Source organism: Brugia malayi (assembly GCF_000002995.4).
Source record: "Brugia malayi strain FR3 genome assembly, contig: Bm_v4_Chr1_scaffold_001, whole genome shotgun sequence".
In the NCBI taxonomy this organism is placed as follows: Eukaryota; Metazoa; Nematoda; class Chromadorea; order Rhabditida; family Onchocercidae; genus Brugia; species Brugia malayi.
In genome coordinates, this window is record NW_025062475.1 from 14,654,397 (window position 1) to 14,677,211 (window position 22,815).

Sequence of the window (22,815 nt, forward strand, 5' to 3'; positions counted from 1 at the left end):
GTCGATGACGCCATACATGAGCATGCAGAAAACTGATGACGAAAATGAATGTAATATATTAGTAGCGCACCTAAAGGCAACTTATACTTAACGTTTTTGATCACCAAGATCTTCAATTAAATTCGAATCAATATATGGCCATTTTGTTCCTATTATCTCCAGTATTTCATCCTTTACATCACCCTGCACCACTATTTCATCAGCTGCTGTTACTGATGAACCACATGCAAAACGTCCAGCAAATAATTTAGCGGTAGCTTTCAAATCCACATCTACAAATAAATTAATAAACTCAAGAAAATCTAATTACTTAATTTGAAGATGAAATTTCCATTACAACTAAACTAACAATTTGTACAGTATAGAAGTTAATATGGGAGAATTACAGCATTTAAATTTAAAGCTGTAAGCAAAATCGATTACATGTTAGATTTGAAATGAGCAAACAGAAAATCCAACTATCTACATCAGTTGAAGATGTAGTTCCAAATGTTCCGCAATAAAATGCGAGCAACAAAGAATAAAATGTCAACGTGTACCGAAATACCTTGCGATCTTTCTTTCACGTTAGTTTTTCTTGAAGAAATTTTTACTTTTTAAATGTAATTTTCTCTCAGGTACAATCAGGTAAAATTGCTTCTGTAATCCTGACTGTATCTGTACCTATAGAATTATAAGTTAGAATCAAACTTAATGGGATGAGAAAGAAAAAAAAAAAAACAAAAACAAAGTTACCAAATGAAGCTAGTCCTTTAATTACTGTAACAAATTTGTTTTTTCCACGAGCTACTCGTTGTAATGTAACTTTTGTTATCACATTCTTTTTTACTGCTGCATTTTTTTCGCTTACAATTTTGGAACCCTGAAAAAACCCAATTTTAAATACCAAACCGTAACATTTTTCCGGATCAAAGTACTACAGTGCAAATGCAATTTTTGTAAACATTTAAATTATTATCATAACAGTTAATTAATCCTACAATGTTCCAGATCAACGAAATATACCAATAAAAATAAGAGAATAGGTAGCAATAACAAGGATATGTCATGCAACTGCTAATCTTATCTAATCAAACAAGTCATCTCATCATTACTTTAATTCATTCACTAAATACCCACTGTCCCCTGCACATCCACTTACTTTGTAGACAGATAATAATATGAGTTAGAATATTCGCTGGATTTCCTGTTTTTCTCCTTTCAAGCAACCAAAAAAATTCCCAAACTTGTATCACAAATGAAATCGCAAATAGGATGAAATTCACCTTGCCACCTCGTTTTTGATGTTTTTTTTCGGCATCTGTTGACTCTTTCCGATCTGCCACATTCAATTTCTCGAACTCGGATGGTAAGTTAGCTTCTAGCCAACTTAAACATTTATCAGTCATTCCACTGTATTCGCAATATTCAAGCGGCATACTGCATACTAAAAAAGAAAAAAAAAATAACAAATAACAATTTGCAGTTCAAGAAAAAAAAATTTAGAACTTTTTCTTCACGAAAATGAAACTGAAAACCTCAATTCCTGAATGACACTGAATCTAAAGTTTTCATTAGCATCATTAGAAGAAACAAACAACCTCCACAGTACTGCACGGTGAGCGGATATTTCACCCGTACTGTATCCGTTGCTTCTCCTTCATCATCTGCCATTCCAATAAAGTTCAAAAATTAAATCAAAATGCAAATTGCAGCAATCCTACAAATACAAACTCATAAAAACCTCGTAACAAATATAAACAAAATTCGCACTCTTGCCACCTCCGTTAAGAATAACTGTAATTGTTGTGCCTTATTTTATAAAATTTGGGAAGGCTTAACATCTGCAGGCTAAATGAAACGTAACATCACAAAATGTATGCATGTCATACTGAATCGAACTTCCTTCAATGAATATGTCTAGTCGATAATGTTAATCTTTATGCTGTTATTAATTATGGGTACGTCATCATAATATAAGTACAGTATAGGCTTCATAGAGTAAAACCATATGCCTCCTTAAGCTTTTCGATGGAAAATTCCAAAAAATCAAACAAATGCTTTTTCCAAACATTATATTTCCAGCATAAAAGAAAAGCTACAAAAAGCCTTCATATATCACTTGGAAAGAAAGTGCAATAATCAAGTGTTACAACCTAACAAACAAAATTAACATCATTTATAACGAATACAGCAAACATATGTTACATTCCCTACAAAAAGTTATTGAAGAACCTAAATTTATCTAAACATTAAGAAACCCTAATGGAAGTAAAATCACGGTTACCTTACAGAGATCGATGATCAAGTTAAGGAAATACTAAACAACAAATAGTCCAGAATTCTTTCTTTTTTTCAAAGCTATTATCACAGCATAAAAATATGCGAAATTTAAAGAAGATGCAAAATACCAGTTTTACACCAAATTGAATTCTGCCACATAATTAGTATACCTGCATTTTGATATATATATAGAAGGAGACTTCAGTCATGTAATGATAGAATTATAATACACTTAAGAAATTTGTAGAAGTAAAAACAGTAAGGGTGTGCAAACGTGATGCCAAACGATAGTTAATATAATTAGATCATTATCGAATATTTAAAATGGAAAGTACATTAATAAACGCATCCTTTGCATTTTTCTGACTAAATGGGCATTACATATATTTATTTCACGCTAAACCCTATAATTAACTTTTATGAAAAATGAAAAGATTAAAAGCATACGAATAAATGAACTGAGATGAAAGACAACTCTTCAAAAGAAAATACATGGTCCATGAAAAATATACCACGAAGTAAAGTAAAATGAATTTTATACTGTAAAATTACAAATCGACCTTTAGAATTTCCCATTTTTGTGTATCTAAATCGCTTATACAACTGCATGCAATGATATTATCATTATTCTTCAGTCCTGTAACATCCAAACACAAATCCATATTCTCATTTCGCAATTTTCCATCCTAAAAATTTTGAATTATTCTTGTCTAAAAGACAAATAAAACTAAGATATATGTATCTCACATTATATTAAAACAGGTTTTAAGTTGCGAAAATTCAATTATAAACAAAAAAATCACCTTCAAAATCCATTTGTCTTCTTTCTCGTTTTCTCCACAATGCACTAATTGAACAGTTGTCTTATTAGTTCCTACAGTATCCCGATCAATTTTTGCGCAAGTTAACTCACGTCTCAGTATTCCATCATTTGTCAAAGAAAATATCTAAATGCAAAAAACACATTAGTGCTACGTTAAATTCCTGGAGCAGTGATGGAAAAAAAAAATTACCTTAGATAGTATTTCTGATTTATATATTTTCTTGCAAGTCTCATTCCTAAGATCATTTGAAAATTACTAAGACAGCAGGATGTTACTCTGATGAAACTATAAACATGGACTATTTCAGGTATGGTAAGCAACATTCATACTGCGTAATTATTCTACAATCTTTGATTATTTAACTAATTCTTGTTCAGAACATTTCAATCAAGAACAATAACTCGTTGTGGATTATATTCAAACTCAAAACATACTTGAGTTTGGCTTTTACCATTCTGACATGAAAAGACACAAAGAGGTATAACTTCATCTTCATTACGTTGTAGTGTATCCAAACAAAGTCCACTTGATGGATTTCGCAGCTAAAATTGAAGATATATTAATTCCTGTCATATAATGTGATAACCCAAAGTGCTCTTAACGACAATTTTTCACGCTAAGCACTGAATATCAAATCCAGTGGCAAGACCGAAGCCGTTTGTTCAATATCTATTGTAATAGTATAAAGTATCAACTTAAGTTCATTTATACTTTAAAAAATTAATTTACCGCGCCAAATGCTGCAACATTTTCATCTAAAACAAATTTATTTTTTGCAACGTTTTGCAAATACCACTTAAATGATTTGCATCTCAATTTTTGGCGCAAAGCTCTTCTTTCCGAGAGATCACCAACATCTTTTCCCTGTAAAACAAAATCATCTCACATATGTGCCCATGTGTTAAGTAGAAAATGACATATTTTTACTAAAGTTAATCAATTTTTCAAAAATTTACTAAATGGCTGCGGAATCCCTTTTCCAATTTGCATTATCTAATCTTTTCACTCTATTTGCTACCACTAATATTCATGCTATCTAATTCTAAAGCATACCTTTCAAGCTAACAGAAAATAAAGACCAAATAAAATCAAAAACTCATCCAAAAAAAATTCAACTTGCGACTACTCAAAATTATGACATCATTCCATAAACAAATTGTACCTTCAAATCTAATCGATGGATATAATAAAATTTTTTGTAATCGTCCATCCACACTTCTGCAAGTCTTTTTGAATTAGTACCATGCACATCTTTATTGTCACCAGGCCCAATCATATTATAAGGATGACCATCTCGAAATATATGGCCAACATGTGAGCAAGGAATAAATTCAATACTTCCACCACACATCCACACCTAAGACAATCAATAAGTAATCTGATGGACAAATTGATGGAAACCTAAAATAGTACAGTATTATTAATTTATCCACTAATGCTTGTCTTTTCGATGTTGCACTATTACAATATGATTTTTAAAAAATGACATTTTTAAAAAAGAACCCTAAATGACATTTCAAGATTTTCTCCACCCCATATATCCATTTTAGGATCATATCCACCAACTTCGAAGAAATATGACCTATCTACTGCTAAAAGACCACCTGCCATCGTTGGAGACCTGAAAATGTCGAATAAGATTTGTTTACAAAACCATTCTGCACTCTTTTGAAAAGTTATCACAATGAAAACATTAAAAATGAAGCCATTGGCAACAAAACCAAGAAGCATAAGAAATCTTGCTGATGTACAATGTGAAAAAATTTTACATTAAAAAATTGGAATTTTGAAAAGCCTGGCCAACCTGATTGGTTCCGTGGGATCTGCATCGAAATATTCCTTCGGCATAGGATCCCACAAAAAATGAAGGCTCCACGAAAACCCACCAACATTCGTAGGGCGGTCATTAGCCGAATAAGTTAATGTTTCTGCTGATATATGATTAATTATAGGACAAAGAACAGCTGACCGTTTATCTTTGATACGTGCCAACAGTGGCTCTAACCTATAAGAAGTAGAGAACTGAATCTCGTAAAATATAAATTTCTTTTTATAGGTAACAATTATCTTGAATAAGAATTGGAAGGAGTCTAACTTTTTAAGGCAGAATGCAATTGCTCATTTATTCAAAGTGATAAATATCTTGAGCCGTTACAAAACGTTCTTTATGAACAAAAAAAAAAATTTTCAAGACAAGTGTATTTGGATGACTAGATTTAGTAAACCTAGAAAAAAAATGAATTGCAAAACAAATGCTACACAGCATGTTACTGCTTTTTATTATAATTGTTATTATAAAATTATATAAAATTTAATCAAATGAATATAATAAAAGAACTTACCATCCTTCTCCTACTTCACAGTGAGAATCAAGAAATACTAATACATCACCAACTGCTTCTTTTGCACCTAGTAATTTCGCTCGTATCAAACCTTGCCGTTCTAGCGCTCGTACCAAACGTACTTTGTTACCAAACCGTTTAATGTATTCTTCTAGCTTTTCCTTTAACTCATCTAAAAGTACAGTCAAATTGCTGCTGCTGCTGCTGCTTACAGAATTTTATATCAGTGCTAAATAATATAGATTTGAAGTGGATGAAATCCCATTCAAAAGTATAAAAGGTTATCAAGAAATTCACGTCCTTCAAATTTTATGTAAGATCCCATATAATTTATGCAAATGGAAAAGAATTTTTAAAAAAATCTTCATTAATAACTTAAAGTAAGTTATACTTTATATCATGCACAATCCTTTAACTATTCATAATAACGACCGAACTACTGGAATATGATTGCAAGACAGATATAAATACAAAGCTATACACAGTAATACTTATTCCACTAATCATTTTTTTAATCCTAAAAATATTACTGCTTTTTCTAGTCAAAGAAAAAATAAACACACTGATAGAAGGAAAAAGAACTATTGATTTTTTGTATTTAAATTTTCAGCGGGCATGTTTATCTTATGGTTCACATTTTTGGGAAGCACTTGATAATAAATAATTAAATAAAAAGCAAACCTCTCTGACTAAAATCATCGACTAGAATGATTTCCTGTAGCAGTTTAAGTGGTGTTCTATTGATTACGGAATGCACTGTTCGCATTAGAGGTGACCATGCTTCATCAGTAAAAATAATCACCACAGAAGCAACTGGTAAATCATCAGAATAACTGATTTTATGGCACTGTTTGTGGCGATGATCTGGCAAACTCCGATCCAGTGATATCAAATCACTGCAACAGAAATTTACAGGATATTGAAGAATGTTGAAAATAATAAAGCAGTGTTTAAATCTTACTTTAACGCATCGCATGAGAGATAATTTAATGACCGTAATATTACAAAGATATTGGTATAAATGACTATCTGATATCATTCTTAACATTCTAAACACATAAATATTCAAACAACAAGCATTTTCTACGAGACAGAAATTGATGAAGAAAAATTACCACAAATTTATTGTAATACAGTATCTTCAAAGGATTATTGTACTTATTTAATGAGCAAAGTAACCAGTTGTCTTTACATCAGAATGTTACTATGTTAATCTGAGAGTAGGAAATATTCAACACTGAATATTTCGTATATTACTATTCATATTTCTTTTATTATGAAGAATCTGACTCAAAACGTTTGTATCAATACAACAATTCTTCATAAGAATTGCATTTTCAATAAGCCTTGCAAAAATGATAATGTAATATCAGAATTTAATGTGATAATAATCGCAATAATCATGGCTGCAACTCTCCCACCTATATCGTGCTTTAAAACATGCATTAAATTTTTAAAGCGTATTACCCTCTACAAAACATAAGTTAGAATAATTAACTTTTATCAGGCAGACAGTACTTTTTCGGTTATATTAATAACCCACCAACAATTCATAAATAATTCTGCAATAAGAGATGTAATAGCTCAGTTTTCTCTTTTTTTTTTTTAAATATTTTACACAAAATCTGATGTTTTTAAAATTCTTTACCACATCCTTTTAGCTTAAGAAATGACAATTTGTCTTCCTCCAAAATAAATAAATATGTGTTACCTTGCAACCAAATTCATGAACCATTTTTTCATGTCTGCTTCTCCTTGTACTTTTTGTTTTCCTGTCAAATATACTCCAGTACCATCTTCTCCGGGACCAATACGCTTCTTCGAATAATCTGGCACTTGATGCAGCATAACATCGTGCTCCCGCTTGCAAGAATTTTCAAGGATTGAAACACGGGAAAGAAAGAAAAGAGAAAAATCGTAATCCAACAAAAGTAGAACATTTCAACCGCAAGGAATATTCAATAACTTAGAATAGGGCAACCTCCAGTGATCGCCAAAACTGTATCTGACTAATAACGAGGATGTGTCTTTTGGTGACCAAATCTGTGTCTGGTTTTTCATTCAATCGTCGCTGATGAACGTGGTGTGGAAAACGGAATGATTCAACCACCGGATTAGGTAATGGCGATATTTGTTATCTGGCTGATAAAGTAAATTTAAACTTAACAAAATATAAATTTCTAAATAAAAATGCATACTTTCCGTGCAAGAAATTGAAACTGCAAAAGATTACGTGCATAGAATACTACGAAAAGGACGAGCATCATAGCAAACATAACGTTTAGTAATACGGTTGCTTTGTAACGTGGAATAAAATATCGTATCATACTGCAAATTATATAAGTAGAAGAAATAATTAAATAACTAAAAATTTTAAATCTGAACTTACTATTTAAATATAACATAATCAAACATAACACAATGAAATGCCTTAAACACGAGGAACTCATAAGCAATTAGCTAAGTAAATAAGATAACATTTAATGATTAATTAAAAATTAAGGCGAAAACCTATTTAAACAGTATAACCATTAAGAAATTGAATATTCGATTAGGGAATGATGTAACATATTTAATAGTATCATCCAGTAGAAATAAGTTTCCACTAAAATTTAAGAAGTAATAATAATAGCAACAGTAATAATAAGAGTAATAATAATAATAATGATTAATGATAATGACAATAATAATCAAATACTTAAATTTATTATGGCCACAACATAAAACCCCAGAAACCTTCCACCAGGAACCACCAACCATCCCCAAAACATTTAACAGAAAATGGTAAACCAAAAAGTCACCGCTGCCACCAAATTCTGGCCTAAGTAGTGCGGCCCGGTCTCTTGATTAGTGGTTCATTGTGAAAATTAATTCTTACAATCTTATCTGCGATTTGTTAAGTTTTAGTATTTATTTGTTTGTATTAGAATAAAAGCAAGAATAAATTGAAAATGAAAATATTCTTTTGATCAATCGAATGGCTGATGACTGATTATTTAAAATGATTGATTATATTAAAAAAAGAAAGGAACTTTCAGTTATTTTAAAATTTTGACTTTTATAAATTGCAATGATTTCATCAAAATTGTTGAATGGAAGAAAAAGCATAAAATCTTTTTAAATTTAAATTATTTGTTATCAATATTTCCAAAAATTTCTTTTATTTCATTGACAAATTTTTGCATTTAATCTTTCTTCGTCTTTAATTTTCTGACATTTCCTACATTTGCTTATTGTTTCTATTTCTATCAATGAAAAAAATGATACAATTATCACAGGAATTAATGATTTTCTTATATAAATAATGGCAATTTTTTTTTTTTTTTTCATTTAATATTTTTCCATTTTTGTTAGATAATTTCTCTCAAAGAGTAATTAAAATTGAAATTCAAACTCATTTATCATTTGTATTTATTGAAATAACACTCAAGCACATATTTATACCATTTTTCCTATTTAAAATAAGCACATTTGTATAATTAAAAGAAATATTTTCATTTTTCAAAAAAAAAAAAATCGATTAATTCAATTATTTCTTCAAATAACATAATTTTCACTTACTTAAAATAGTTGCTAACAAAAATTACACTTTTTTCTTTAAATGAAAAAAAGAAAGAGCAAATTACAAATGTGAAATGTAATGAAATAATTTGAATTAATATCTTATTAAATTAGCTAAGAATATTATTACCCAAGCTTTTATTTCTTCATCTATAGTGATAGTAGGCCAAGCAAACTGTGGTGCTGATCTTTATGTTATACAAAGATACAAAATGAAAAAAGAAGAAGAAGAAGCTATCTGAATTATTTAACTAGGCTTAATTTTTGAAATAATAATAGCCTAATGCAAATAAATTAATTGTGGCACAAATGTGACAGTGGTGAGAGAGAGAGAGAGAGAGAGAGAGAGAGAGAGAGGGAAAAAGAAAAGAAAAATTGAAAATGCTAACTATCAGAATTAATTTTCATATCTATGCTAAATATCTAAAAAAAAAAAAAAAAAAACGACTGAGAAAAGAAATTTTTATGTTAAAATATTTGAAGATTGATTAGTAATGAAAAAGAAAAAGAGAGGAAACAAAGAAATTATCAAATTTTACATTTTACAAGTATGATAGCAATATTAAGGAAAGAAATAAATTCAAAATGAATTATCACTGATTTAATATTATCAATGCAATCATTATAATCATTCGTATTCCCCAAAAACTATCAATTGCTGAAAAAAAAAAAAAAAAAAAGGAAATGAAAGAGTCCATAAAACATACTATTAAAGTTTTGATATTAATTATCGAATTTATTAAAATCTATAATAATGAATTTGTTAAAACTCAGAAACAAAAAGAAAAATATTTATTTAATTTGAAAAAGAGGGAAGAAAAAGCTAAAGAAAATAGAAGATTGATGACACACTTTTCTTGCTCTCACTATTCAAATAAATTAAATAGATGATAAGAACTGAAAAGTTTTCTAATAAATTTTTTAAATTAAATTAATCTATAAATTGCAAATAAAATTGATTTTCACGTATAAATTTTAACTGCACATTTTATAAATGATAACAATCATTTTTCCAATTGAATGATAAGAAGGGTTTTGCGAATTTTCATAGATGACATATAGGTGACAATACTACTAAAAATGTGAATGTGCTAGCAAAACGTGTTAAAATGAAATTATTCCTAAACTTTTGAAAACAAAAGGTTAAATAAATGACCCTTCTTCATTTATAGAATGACCTTTTCTTTATATGGGACCATAATATAACATAATAACAACACTATTTTTATATTTTTGCATACATTCAATTTGACCTCAACTTTTGCTCAATAGGATTTTTTTTTGTTTTTTTCTTTTTTTATTACTCCTTGCATCATCCATCATCATTCATTCGCGTTTTTCATCTCACAATTCTTTTTTGATTACTTCTTCCGAAAGTACTGAAAATATTTTACCTTTTATTTAAGCTAAAAATTTTTTAAATAAATTTAAGATTTTTTTTTTAAAATTGCTTTCCTATTTTCTTAATTACATTTACCTTAACACTAAAACTTTTTCATCTTTGAGATTCTAGCATAAATAAATCATAAAATTATTATTCACTCTGCATTAATTAATCTATATGAAGGTAAAACTTCACTTAATTCCAGAAAATAAATTCTCATCAACTTTTGCAAGCTAATATCTATAATATTGTTGCTTACTAGCATAAAAATTTTTAAAAATAATAAAAATAGCTTAAAGAAATCTTTTCACCCTAAAATTGCCACATTTCTTGCTAAAGACCACACAGTAAATTTGTTAATTTCAAATTAATTCTTATGCCATGCGATTGACACTCCTCTGCAATCTCTAGATAGGTGATTAACCTTTGACCTGAATAGAACTTTCCATATCCCACCGACAACAATCGATCTAACCTTCCCTTTTGTTCTTTGATCAGCAAATATTAGCATAACTGTTATGTTTATGGATAATTGTTAACTATCACATCAAACTGATTCATTATGAACTACTCCAGCTATCAACTAACATACAAAGTAAATTTTCGAAAAAAAATTAATCATAGTTTTTCATTAAAAAAACTGAAAACTCATTTTGTTATTAGCATTCCATTCCGGTTATTCGGAAAAATTCTTTAGGAAATTCGCATTGTTAGCTTGTTTCATTGATTAAATAAAATCATGCATATATTAAACAATATCTTACATAATAATTTATAATGGAAGCAACGAATTTAAAAAGCAAAACAGATCTTTTTACTACAATTAATAATAATAATAATTAATTATAATATTTTCTAGTAAAACAGAACAAAAAGGAAAACAATGAATAACAATGAAAGATACGAAATTCACTGACACTTTATTTGTTGCGAAATATTAACAATTTCTGGAAAAAAAAAATAGACAATAATTTAAGAGAAAAGAGCCACTTTGTTGCTTAAATTTACATTTCTCTCAATAATCCCTCCAATAAAACTTATCTCAAATCCTAAAATGATTCAATAAAATGATTCAAATCCTAACTATTTTGATAATATATGCAACCACATTCAAAATATTCCAGATGATACTCATTTTCATTTCAAAAATTTTGCCATAGTGCTTACCGTTCCTCTTCTAATCACTTCCCTAGTGCTTTAACTGAAAGAATTGCTAAACAGAATTTTTGAAATTACAAAAATTTTCACCTAAATAGTTTTAAGCGGTAAGAAAATGAATACGAAACATAAAAATATCTTTCAATACAAAAATACCATTTTTTTAACATAAGAAAATAAACCATTCCAAAAAAAGTGAGTTCAATTATTGATATAAAACGTTGTACTGATTCAAATAAAACGATGCTCAAAGAAATTAATGCTGTACTGTTCCATCACAAATTCTAACTATGTCAAACAAAATATGTTAAAATGTAAATGCAGCACTTTTCTTTTTCATTTTTGCTTCAACTCATTTATATCTAATCATTTGATATATCCAAATTACATGTTTTGTTAGTGTAAAATTATTGAGCACCAAAACTAACAAATTATTTTCCCAACAGCAAAAAGAAAAAAAAAAGAACACATCAAAATGTCAAAAGTTTTTTCTTTGTTCAAATAAGTGACAATTAATCAAATTGCTGAAAAAGAAATAGTTGAAGTTGTATATAATAAGTAAATAAGCGGAACAAAAGTGAAGAGCACTTCTAATATAAGCAACAATAGAAGGAAACAAGTCATGATTTACTCTCATCATAATTTCACTCTTTATAATCTATCAATATTTTCCTTCTTTTTTTCTCTTCTCCACTGGTAATTCTAGGTATAGAATGAAAGCTAAATAGAATGATTAAGAAGGAATTGGAAGGAAAGAGAAAGAAAAAAAAAAAAAAAAAAACATAGGAGGTGCAAATGAAGAGGGAAAAAAAAATGTGGTAAGAAACATAATCTAAACTTTCGAAATTTTTCCATTAAGTTTGAAAAATTCTTTAAATTAATCTGCAAAAATGAGTAAGACGAGTAGGATTTAAAAATGAAAGTAAATATTTAAGTTCAGAAATTTACCACAACACTCTGTAGACGAATTATCATCACACTTTTCAGATGGCACAGGTGGAAGAAAATCAAACAAGTTTCCGTACGTTGTATTTAGTTGCTAGTTTAAATACCCACATAAGTAAGACATGAAAAATTAATTTATCATAAATCATCATGCGAATGTGAATGAAAACTGTTTGAATTCGATTGTAGATCCATACTAAAAGCATGCATTAGTTGTGACCAATATGGTTTCAAAAGCCAATAAAAGTAACCAACACAAAGCGTGGTTAGCATAACAACAGTAAGTAGGGTATGTGACACACGTTTCTTGACTGGCTTTTCATAATCACCGATACGGCAAACAGTCTCACCATCGATGTAGTTTCGAGCGATAAATTTCAAAACTTCATCCAGAAGAATAACGGGGAATGAAATTTTTAGCACTGCGAACCATTCCACTAGTGTAAGTGGTGTAATCTGGAAGATCGTTGCCAGAATTTCCACGTATAAGATAACAAAATGTAATGACAGCGATAAAGCTATCGATGACATCAACCAGATGTTTTTCCATGGTGGCATTACCAAAAGCGATTGATTTTCCGATAAACTGTAAATTGCACATTTTCAACCGTAAATAAATATTTCAATTTGTTTATTCCTTCAACACATTAATAACTATGATCAAGAAATTCTTTTGAAAATTTTGGTTCCAAAAGTACATCATGGCAATGGTTATCTAGGAATTCTAAAAGCTATTAAGTAAAAATACAACGTCAAAGGATTTGTAATAGCAGTTTTTTCCTAAGTTATTTCATCCTAGCTGCAGAAGTAAACTAGAACAGATAAAACCTGACTACTGATTTAACAGTGCAGAAAATCTGCTACATCGAAAAGAAAAAAGAAAACCTATTTAGTGCGTTGAACATTTCAATTGTAACTAGAACTGAAAGTGCCATTGCATTCGGATGTGCATCCTCAAAAACAGCACAGTCAAGATCGGCAAAGTTTTCTGGTTCAATTTCGCAACGCATCCAATGTGTCAATTGGTAATAACTGATCTGTGGACCATCTTCATACAACAAAAACCACCACATCGCTGCACCAACAGTTGCTAATCCAACATATGCTAAAAAAAGAGAAACAGATGTGCAAAAAAAATATCAAATTAATTTCATTTTTATTTCATGTTTCAGTCATTTCGATCATTCAGTGGAAAAGATTGCACAATAATGGGAAGAGTATACAAAGAAATTTGAGTAATAAGTGATTAGAAATTTTTTTTTTTTTTTGCATTTCTGTTAACATTCTGTAGTGATGCATCATAAATAATCCAGACAGACAGCATCACCAGAAACTTTCTTTTTTTAAAAAGAAGTTATTTTAATATGACAATAAAAACTTACATCCGACAGCCATGTAACGAAAGAAAAGCCATTTCGAGATAAGCGACTCTCCAGCAGAACGTGGTGGTCGGTCCATAATATCCAGATCCGGAGGATTAAAACCTAAAGCAGTAGCCGGAAGACCATCGGTGACTAAATTCACCCACAGTAGCTGAACGGGAATTAATGCTTCGGGTATGCCTAATGCTGCTACTAAAAAAATCGATACAACCTGAAAAATTCTTTATTCAGGAATCAATAAATTCAGACTATCTATTTTTAAACATTCTGACCTTCTAATTCCATCTAATTGATTCACATGCTTGTGTAAAAAGACCAAGCTATTATATTTCGACACTGTTTTATTATAATTAGACATTTCAGAAAGAGAGGTAACGCAGTTTAGGATTCAGTTAGTTCTTCATTCTTAAAATCTCATCCTTAAACTGCTCCGAATTATTCAACATTTCGAAGTGCTAATATTTAAACTAGCAGTGTGAATAGATTTTGAAAAACTTTTAAAATCCTTATTTTCCATAAATTCGAAACGCAACCATCTAGGTTTTTTCATTCAATTTGGAAAAAAATAAGATTATTTCAAACTAATTTTCATTTTCTAACTAAGAAAAATGAAGCGAAAATATTGATCTGAAAAAATCTCGCTTTCGAATAAGAAATATATTAAACTTTGTGAAACCTCGCCAATATTTGATGAAATAAGATAACGAATAAATTGCTTCATGTTATTGTAAATAGCTCGTCCTTCTTCAACAGCAGCAACAATTGTCGCAAAATTATCATCAGCTAGAACCATTTCTGACGCTGTTTTTGCAACAGCTGTTCCTGAACCCATAGCAATGCCTGAAATCAAAAATAATTAACTTTTGCAAAAAAGGATAGAATCAGCAAATAGAAGTACTTGAAGGAATGAGAAGAATCAGAAAATGATTTAAATAATGCATCTTTAATCGTGATAACGTTTGCATAGCACATGTCATCGTAACTTATGAGATGAAATATCGCAAAAATAACATTCTTTTTATAATGAAATGTATCATTTTTATATACGTCACAAATACAACTCTAAAACCATACTACTTAGTTATCAATGAGTGCTATAATGATTTAAACTTGCTCCTCATACTTATCTGAAACTTGGCTACTCACTACTACAAGCAAACATTATGAGAGTGCATCATATGAATACAAATATTCAAACTGCTAGTACCATACCGATTTCGGATTTTTTCAGTGCTGGTGCATCGTTTACTCCATCGCCAGTCATGGCAGTAATTTCACCATGGGACTGAAGAAATTCAACAATTTTTGATTTATGAGTGGGTTCAACACGTGCAAAAAGTTTAGCTCGTCGGCAAGCATCGCTTTGTTGCTCTGGTGGTAGATCGTCAAATTCCCGTCCGGTAAATGCCTTACCTGAAATTCTTTCCATATTGTGATAAAGTCATTATTTTTTTTTTATTCCGAATGATCCCAACCATATTTTTCATCTTGTTTACAACAATAACAGCTACAGTAATGGCAATATTAATTCAGCAATACACCATAATTCACTCGACAAATAAATAAATCGCATATATCATAGCCATTAACATATAAAATTGGAACATGAAATTTTCATTTTTAAGTGATTTTGTAAATGAAATTATGGTGATACTACCGGTAGAATCTTCGTCCTCAGCAAAAAGTCCAATACGACGACCAATAGCTTCTGCAGTATTTTTGTTATCACCGGTGATCATGATAACTCGGATACCGGCCATACGACATTCTTTAATTGAAGGAATCACTTCTGCTCGTGGTGGATCTAACATGCCAACAACGCCCACAAATGTTATATCCTTCTCGTAAAGTATAAACTGTGACGAATCTTCCAAATTCATACTACAAAACATTTCTGTATCATTTGAATATGTGCCGAAAATTTCACTACAGTACAGTAAGATTAATTGTTTGGTTTTTAAATGTAATTAATACAAGTGATTACATTCGAGATATCATGCGACTTGGGGGAAAAAAAAAAAACTATTCAAATTTTACACTACAACATCATCCCCCACTTTTTTCCGTTCAAAAAATGATAATAAATTACGTGCGAGGATCTGGAGGACTATCGATTGTTCCCAAAGCTAAACATCGTAAAGTATCCCGTCCGGTACCATAATGAATGCACTGATCAACGATTTTCTGCGTTATTTTTTGTGTTAATGGTATACGCTGTCCATTCACTCGAACATGAGTACACCGATTTAGTACACCTAAAAGAAGAAATCATGAGAAAAACAGTAAAACAGATATTTGATAGTTGAGGCAATAATTCAAAAAGCATTTGTAAATAAACTTGGGCATTTACATATTTCTGATAAATGATTTATATGCACATTTTCTTTAAAAAATGCGAAGCAAACTACTATACTCTTACTTTTCTTTTTTTACGAAAAGTATTTTTATGACCCTACAATTTTTCTTACAAGTTGCCAGTATATCCAGCACAGCGCTTGGGCACATAATAAGAGCATCATACTTCTCCCTAGTCTCATTTATACAAGCATGCATAAAGCTGTGATACAGTTTAAAAAAGAAAAAAAAAAAAAAAACGTAAAAAAACTTTAAAACAAATTTAATGTGTCTTCTCAATCTCCATGTTCTGGTTTATGAAATGAGGTAACCTGGAAATTTCGACACCAAAATTTTATTCTTTAAATTCAAGAAAAGATTTGATACTTTAGCACAGAATATATAATGAAAGTAACCTTCTGGTGCTCCTTTCACAAACATTTTTGCATTCGTCCCACCGGATGATGGTATACAAAATGCGCTCATACTTTTCCGATCACGTGAAAACTCCAAAGTAAATTCTTTCTTCCATTTTTGTTGAATCACTCGGTTACAAACATTTCCCAGATCACGAGGTGATAAGCCCACTTTATTCGTTCCATATACATTCATTTTTTCGCATAAAACAACTAATGCTGTTTCCGTTGCTTCACCAACTTTCTCATACATATGTTTCGTCTGGAAAATATAAACAAACATTTTCAATGTTTTAATTATTCCATTTCATCTTAAACTCCGTAAATTACAACATGCCAAGACAATCAAAGCCCTAAAAGTAATTTGTGAAACCTCTGATAACTACTGGTTAAAACACTATATTCTGAAAGCTTAAAATGAAAATTATAGTTAATTTTTCATATCAGAATTGCAAAAAAAAAAAAGAAAAATTAAACTTATATCATACTTCGTTATAGTCAACAGAAGAGTCGTTGCACATTGCACAAATAGTTGCCAATTCTGTTAAAGCCTCAAATTCACCACTTGCACAGTTTATTTGCCGTCCATGATGAAATACCTGAAAAAAAAATCAAGTTTCAATCAAGTATAAAAATTTTTTGTTGAAACGTGACATCTATTTTTACTGATCGTATCGTTTGATCAGAAGAAGCGAAATGTAAATAATAACCAATCTCAGTTGCTAACCACTTCATCCCAAATGATTATTAATGTTCACAATCTTATGAGAAATATCCGTTCCAGATAAAGCACTGCTTAGCCATATACAAAAATTTTGTTTTATTCAAATATATCCTACCAAAATTCTACAAAACTATAGAAATTATGCAAAAAACCATTTGTAATAAAAGTTACGAATACTATGTCATTTATTGCAGAATTTCTTTCCGGTTAAATATTGATAGAATTAGTTGAAGAGACATATAATTAAAATGCAAAACAAATAATTTAAATAAAGTAAATCAAATTTGCTACCTGTCCTGATGGTTCATAAGTTGATCCGCTAATAGTAAATTCGAGGAAATCAATATCGTCGCCGGTTACTTTGCTTGCAACAAACATTTTCGAAACACTCATTTGATTAGTAGTAAGTGTTCCGGTTTTATCTGAGCAAATTACGGAAGTACAACCCAAAGTTTCCACTGATGGTAACGAACGCACAATAGCATTTTTTTTAGCCATTCGACGTGTGCCCAAAGCTAAGCAAGTTGTGATAACAGCAGGAAGACCTATAATATTAATATGCAGACAAAATTCGCTTAATTTCAATGCCATCACGTCCTCAGTTTCTAAACACCAAACGTCAAATGAATGTGTAAGGTGAGAGGCATATATCATTACATATCAATTTCAAAGATTTGAAGAAATGTGAAAGTTCGATTTATGTTTACAATAGTTTTCCGAAATTTATCCAATAACAAATATCTTTTTTCTTCATTAAATGTAAACAAAAAAACCTTCTGGGATAGCAGCAACAGCAAGCGCAACAGCAATTTTGAAGTAATATATAGCACCTTTGATCCACGAACCACCATGAGCAGGATCGTTGAAGTGACCGATATTGATCGCCCACACAGCCACACAAATAATTGAAATAACCTGGAAGATTTTTCACTGAAAAAAACTACAAATTAAAATAAAAGTTTGCGGGAAATGTGTTTACAAATTTCTAGATTTAATTCAAATTCCAAAAAGTGATGAATGAAAACAAAGCAAATCACACTTTGGACAACTGTTCACCGAATTCATCAAGTTTCTGCTGTAGCGGTGTACGATCGGTTTCAGTTTCAGCCATTTCGGTACGGATTTTACCAATTTCCGTATTTAACCCAATACCAAAAACAACACCACGAGCCTAAAATAGATAGTATTAATATGATCTTTACGCGCATTCATAGCAATCAATATCCCATCTGCTAATAATTTAAGAAAATATACATACCTTCCCAGCAGCAACGTTTGTTCCGGAGAAAAGACAATTCTTCTTATCCTGATTAACAGCCCTTGGATCAGGTACGCTATCCGTATATTTAATTACAGAAACTGATTCACCGGTAAGGATTGATTGATCAATACGCAATGTTGTTGAATAAATTTTTATCAAACGTAAATCTGCGGGAATTTTATCACCCACTGAAATAATGATAATTCTTTGTACAAACAAGCAGATTAAAACAGTAATATATTCTGAAAGTATTGCAAAGTAAGTGAATGGGACAAATCAATAGTGCAATCAGGTTTGTATCGATCTACTCTAACAGTGATTATAATTTTCCACTACTGTTGCACATTTTTTGAAGATACAATAATATTGTTGAATATATCCGCTATGCAACAATAATCGATAAGGATGTAAAATTATATAATTTGCTGAGTGAAAGAACAAAGCGGACGATCACAAGGATACGTCGACAGAATTTAATTCATTGATTTCAGAATATAACACGATTTCTACTATCTTAATATAAAAAAAAGAAAACATCCAAAAAAAGTATGAAAAATATTCTTCACTGAAAGATACCTGAAACCTCAACGATATCACCCGGCACAAGTTCATTAGCACGAATCATCTGAATTCCGTGCTTCCCTTCACGCATTACTTTTGCCATCTCTGGTTCGTATTCTTTAAGAGCTTCTATAGCACTTTCGGCATTCCTCTCCTGAAAAACAAATTAAAATTAAAAATCAAATTTAATGAAACAAAAATTTGATTATTCATAGTTCTACTGAAGGTGAACACGCTCCAGTTTTTCAGTTCAATGAAAAATTCCAGTCTATTAATTTTGGTAAAAAAAAAAAATGAGATTTATCTCGTGAAGTGAAATGTTTACTGCAGCAGGGTAAATTGTAACAGTATCGCAGGAATTCTTACTGTTCGAATATTCAGTATGGTTGGTCTAATATTCAGCACAGTTAATCACTTAGTCTTAATTTTACTGCCTGATAGTTCCAGCTAAATTCAGTTTGTTTCCTTGCTGTAAATGACAATGTAACGATAAAATATGAAGAGCTATAAAAATAAATAAATAAACTTACTTGCCAAACACCGACCGTTGCATTTGCTATTAAGATAAGCAAAATTACAAAAGGTTCAACGAATGCAGTGACCGCTGATGTTTGATCGTCGTGTTCTTCAAATAAGGCTAGCACCTTAAAAATTATAAAATGATCACAAAAAAAGGAAACTGATATTTATTTCAAAGCACTGATAAATTTTTCAAAAATAAATACATATACTTACGAATGAAATGATAGCAGCAAGAAGCAAAATTTTGACAAGGAGATCGTCGAACTGTTCCAATATTAATTCCCATAATTTCTTCCCTTCTTCAGCTGGCAGTTCTAAAGTTCAAAAAGAATTTTTAGTCCTGAAGTTTTAAAAAGAATTCCAATTAACCAGAATTTAATAAATTTCTCAAAACAGTCCATGTGATTACTACAAGGAACATTTTCCAGAGTTTGTTCCTTTGTTATCATTTCCCAAACAATTTCCCATTTGACCGCAAAGTCCTAAAATTAATTAAATGGAATGTCAGAATATTACGTTAGAATTATTGCATATCAAATATCTAAGACAGAGACGGAATTACAGAAGTGCACAAAACATCTAAAATACAAAAATTCTTTTGAGATATTTTGCTGTTTATGTGGAAAATGTTAAAACAACGCATACCATTGGAGCCATATTTTTCTCTGTTTTGAAGAACCTGTTTCTCGGTAAGGCCAACATCACCACTGACACCGAAATACTGTAAGACCTCATCGGTTGATTTCGTGTGGGCGTTCTCCATATCGGTCCCTCCTTTTTAGTACTACGCCCTGAAACGATCATAAAATTGAAATAGCATATATATTAGTAGTTTTGGAGATAAAGATTACGCACAAAAAATCAACGCAAGAATTAAATGCATATGTTTGTGAAAAAGTTTACCGACGAATAATTCTTCTGTATAAAGGTTAATATGGAAAGTAAATGAAAACGTATTTCCCACCGATTAACATGTTGCATTTATTAATCTTTTCAATTATAGGCATTGTGGCATTTGTATATTTCATACTATAATATCGACCTAATCTTCAATCAGAATAATCTGAACCAAACAAATTAAATTAACTGAAAGAAAAAACAGAAATCAAAACTCAGATTTAAAGAAAACATTATAAAAACCATTAACATGCCAAAAATCAATCAGAAAAAATATCAATTGAAGAATAATTTTTTATTCATTTCATACATCAACATATCTGTCATACATAGATTATTTAACAACGTATTCGAGTAGCGTTTACAAGATGAAAGGATTACATAAAATTGATTACCAAATCATATAGCATTTCTAGAAGTGATAGTGAAGTGAATAGTGAAGAAATGAGTGCTGAATGATGGAAAGATAAGGGAAATAGTATGATTACGACGGCAAACGATAAGAATTCATCTGTGGTATTTGAAAAGTACCAGACAAAACAGCATGCTAACATTAAATAATATGCAAAATATAACAATAATAAAAACCAGGTACAATTTTATACTTATTCAATATCAAACACCAAATAGTATGATTTTTCCCAGAGAACATAATTCCTAACTTTGCTTTCATTACTCTAATATAAACGGAAATACATATATATTTGGCCATAGATACAAAAACTAAACAGTGAAAATACAAGAAATATTTATCAGCTTTCACATTTTTTAATTCGAATTTCCTTCAAATATAATTGCATATATATGCTATTATACTTCAGCTTATCTACAATGTAGGTTTCGGAGAAAAAAAAAAGAACGATTCATCGAAAACGGAAATAAAAATAATGAAATAAATACAACGTTCGAATTTGATATGGAAATTTTTTATTTTAATTTTATGTTAATTCAGCAATAAAATTGCCCTAAAATTAAAGTTTAAATTTCATTTCGAAAATTCAGTTAGACTAGGAAAATACGAATTTTCCATCATACAAAAACTTCCCGAATTATATGAACGAACATTTCAATCAATTATATATATATATATCAACACATTAATATATGTTCTGTCACGTGAGTTTTCCAATATATGTATAGTGATTACGTTCAACTACATTAACATAGGTAATATCACTATGCGTTCACATATGTCAAAACATACATTAAAAAAAAAACTTGTACAAATCGATTTTTGCAACAAAGAATTAATTTTGTTAAATACAAATCATTCTATCATCCAGTTATTTAATAGGATTCAAGCTTTTGTGGATAATGGAATACATTAAACGATGAATCAACTCTTTTATGAAATGGACGTTGACTGAAAAATGGAGCAATTTTAGGCAACCATAAAGGTTAATTATTGAAAACTAAACAGTTGCATATAAAGTAATCATATATCTCACTAACTTCTTAACTGATCTTACAGCAAAAAAAAAGATTAAATAACATTATTTCAATCTTTACAATGAACATTTACAATACATACATTCTGTATAGGTAAATCGTAAACGAATACATATGAAAGATTAATTTTGTAAAAGGTTAAAGGTCAATTCTAAATCTTTAAATATCAAAAAAATACTAATAAATACAATCATCTTTAATCTTTAATGAAATTTTCACTACAAACGATCGATTAGTAGCACCAACGCACACTCAATGCCATCTCAATGAGAAAAAAAATTGTTATTGGAAAGTGACTCAATATAACGATGGACCGTATGGCCCAAAACGTCATCGTTATTTCCAGTTCAATTTATTTTCAATAATTTCCTCTTTCGGGAAACAGATATGCCTGAGACTGTGTTATCGTATGATTCGTTCCGGCTCATTCCGGTTTATTCCGGTATTGCTTATCTTTTGATGGATGCTTGTAGTCCTGTTATGTGTTTTTTAATCCAAACTGTTTGCATTATTTAGATTTATTTTAAAGAAATTTTTAAAAATTGTGCATATTTGTTGAATTTCTTTTTTCTTTTTTTGAAGTTATAAAAGTACAATAATGATTTAATAATGAATGCATTCGCAAAGTTTCTGCTGTTTAAATGAAGATAATTGAATATATCATTGAAATAGTTGGATGTAATAGAAATTGAGTAATGCTAGAAATTACTAATTGTTAATTATTAATTAGCTAATATTAAATATTATTTGAAACAAAGGAGATAATCTTGCATATTGCATTCTATGATGTAAT

At 29.9% G+C, this 22,815-nt stretch overlaps 3 protein-coding genes across 4 annotated transcripts; all 3 read right to left on the minus strand.

The window, feature by feature from the left end:
• Positions 1-87: 87 nt before the first annotated feature.
• Bm14035 (Density-regulated protein homolog, putative) lies at positions 88-1,653 on the minus strand (the record flags this gene model as incomplete). Its single annotated transcript, XM_001896212.2, has 4 exons — positions 88-272; positions 736-862; positions 1,266-1,426; positions 1,581-1,653. The coding sequence occupies 4 exons, from the start codon at positions 1,651-1,653 to the stop codon at positions 88-90; spliced, it is 546 nt and encodes a 181-aa protein (XP_001896247.2).
• Positions 1,654-2,810: 1,157 nt separating this feature from the next.
• On the minus strand, positions 2,811-7,276 carry Bma-gly-9 (glycosyl transferase, group 2 family protein; the record flags this gene model as incomplete). Its single annotated transcript, XM_043077895.1, has 10 exons — positions 2,811-2,948; positions 3,066-3,209; positions 3,521-3,628; positions 3,816-3,950; positions 4,240-4,443; positions 4,590-4,707; positions 4,891-5,091; positions 5,429-5,600; positions 6,110-6,324; positions 7,140-7,276. 10 exons carry the CDS (start codon positions 7,274-7,276, stop codon positions 2,811-2,813), a joined length of 1,572 nt encoding a protein of 523 aa, XP_042933829.1.
• A 3,057-nt stretch (positions 7,277-10,333) lies between these two features.
• Bma-sca-1 (Calcium-transporting ATPase sarcoplasmic/endoplasmic reticulum type, putative) lies at positions 10,334-20,439 on the minus strand (the record flags this gene model as incomplete). Of its 2 annotated transcripts, XM_043077896.1 has the most annotated exons (18): positions 10,334-10,368; positions 12,827-13,062; positions 13,362-13,581; positions 13,859-14,069; positions 14,535-14,698; positions 15,071-15,271; positions 15,516-15,739; positions 15,948-16,113; positions 16,609-16,870; positions 17,097-17,207; positions 17,624-17,877; positions 18,106-18,247; positions 18,372-18,503; positions 18,591-18,781; positions 19,170-19,308; positions 19,685-19,798; positions 19,890-19,990; positions 20,322-20,439. In XM_043077896.1, 18 exons carry the CDS (start codon positions 20,437-20,439, stop codon positions 10,334-10,336), a joined length of 3,021 nt encoding a protein of 1,006 aa, XP_042933830.1. The 2 variants fall into 2 exon arrangements, with proteins under 2 accessions (XP_042933830.1, XP_001896249.1); XM_001896214.2 differs by lacking the exon at positions 10,334-10,368 and having other exon boundaries at positions 12,615-13,062.
• Positions 20,440-22,815: the final 2,376 nt, after the last annotated feature.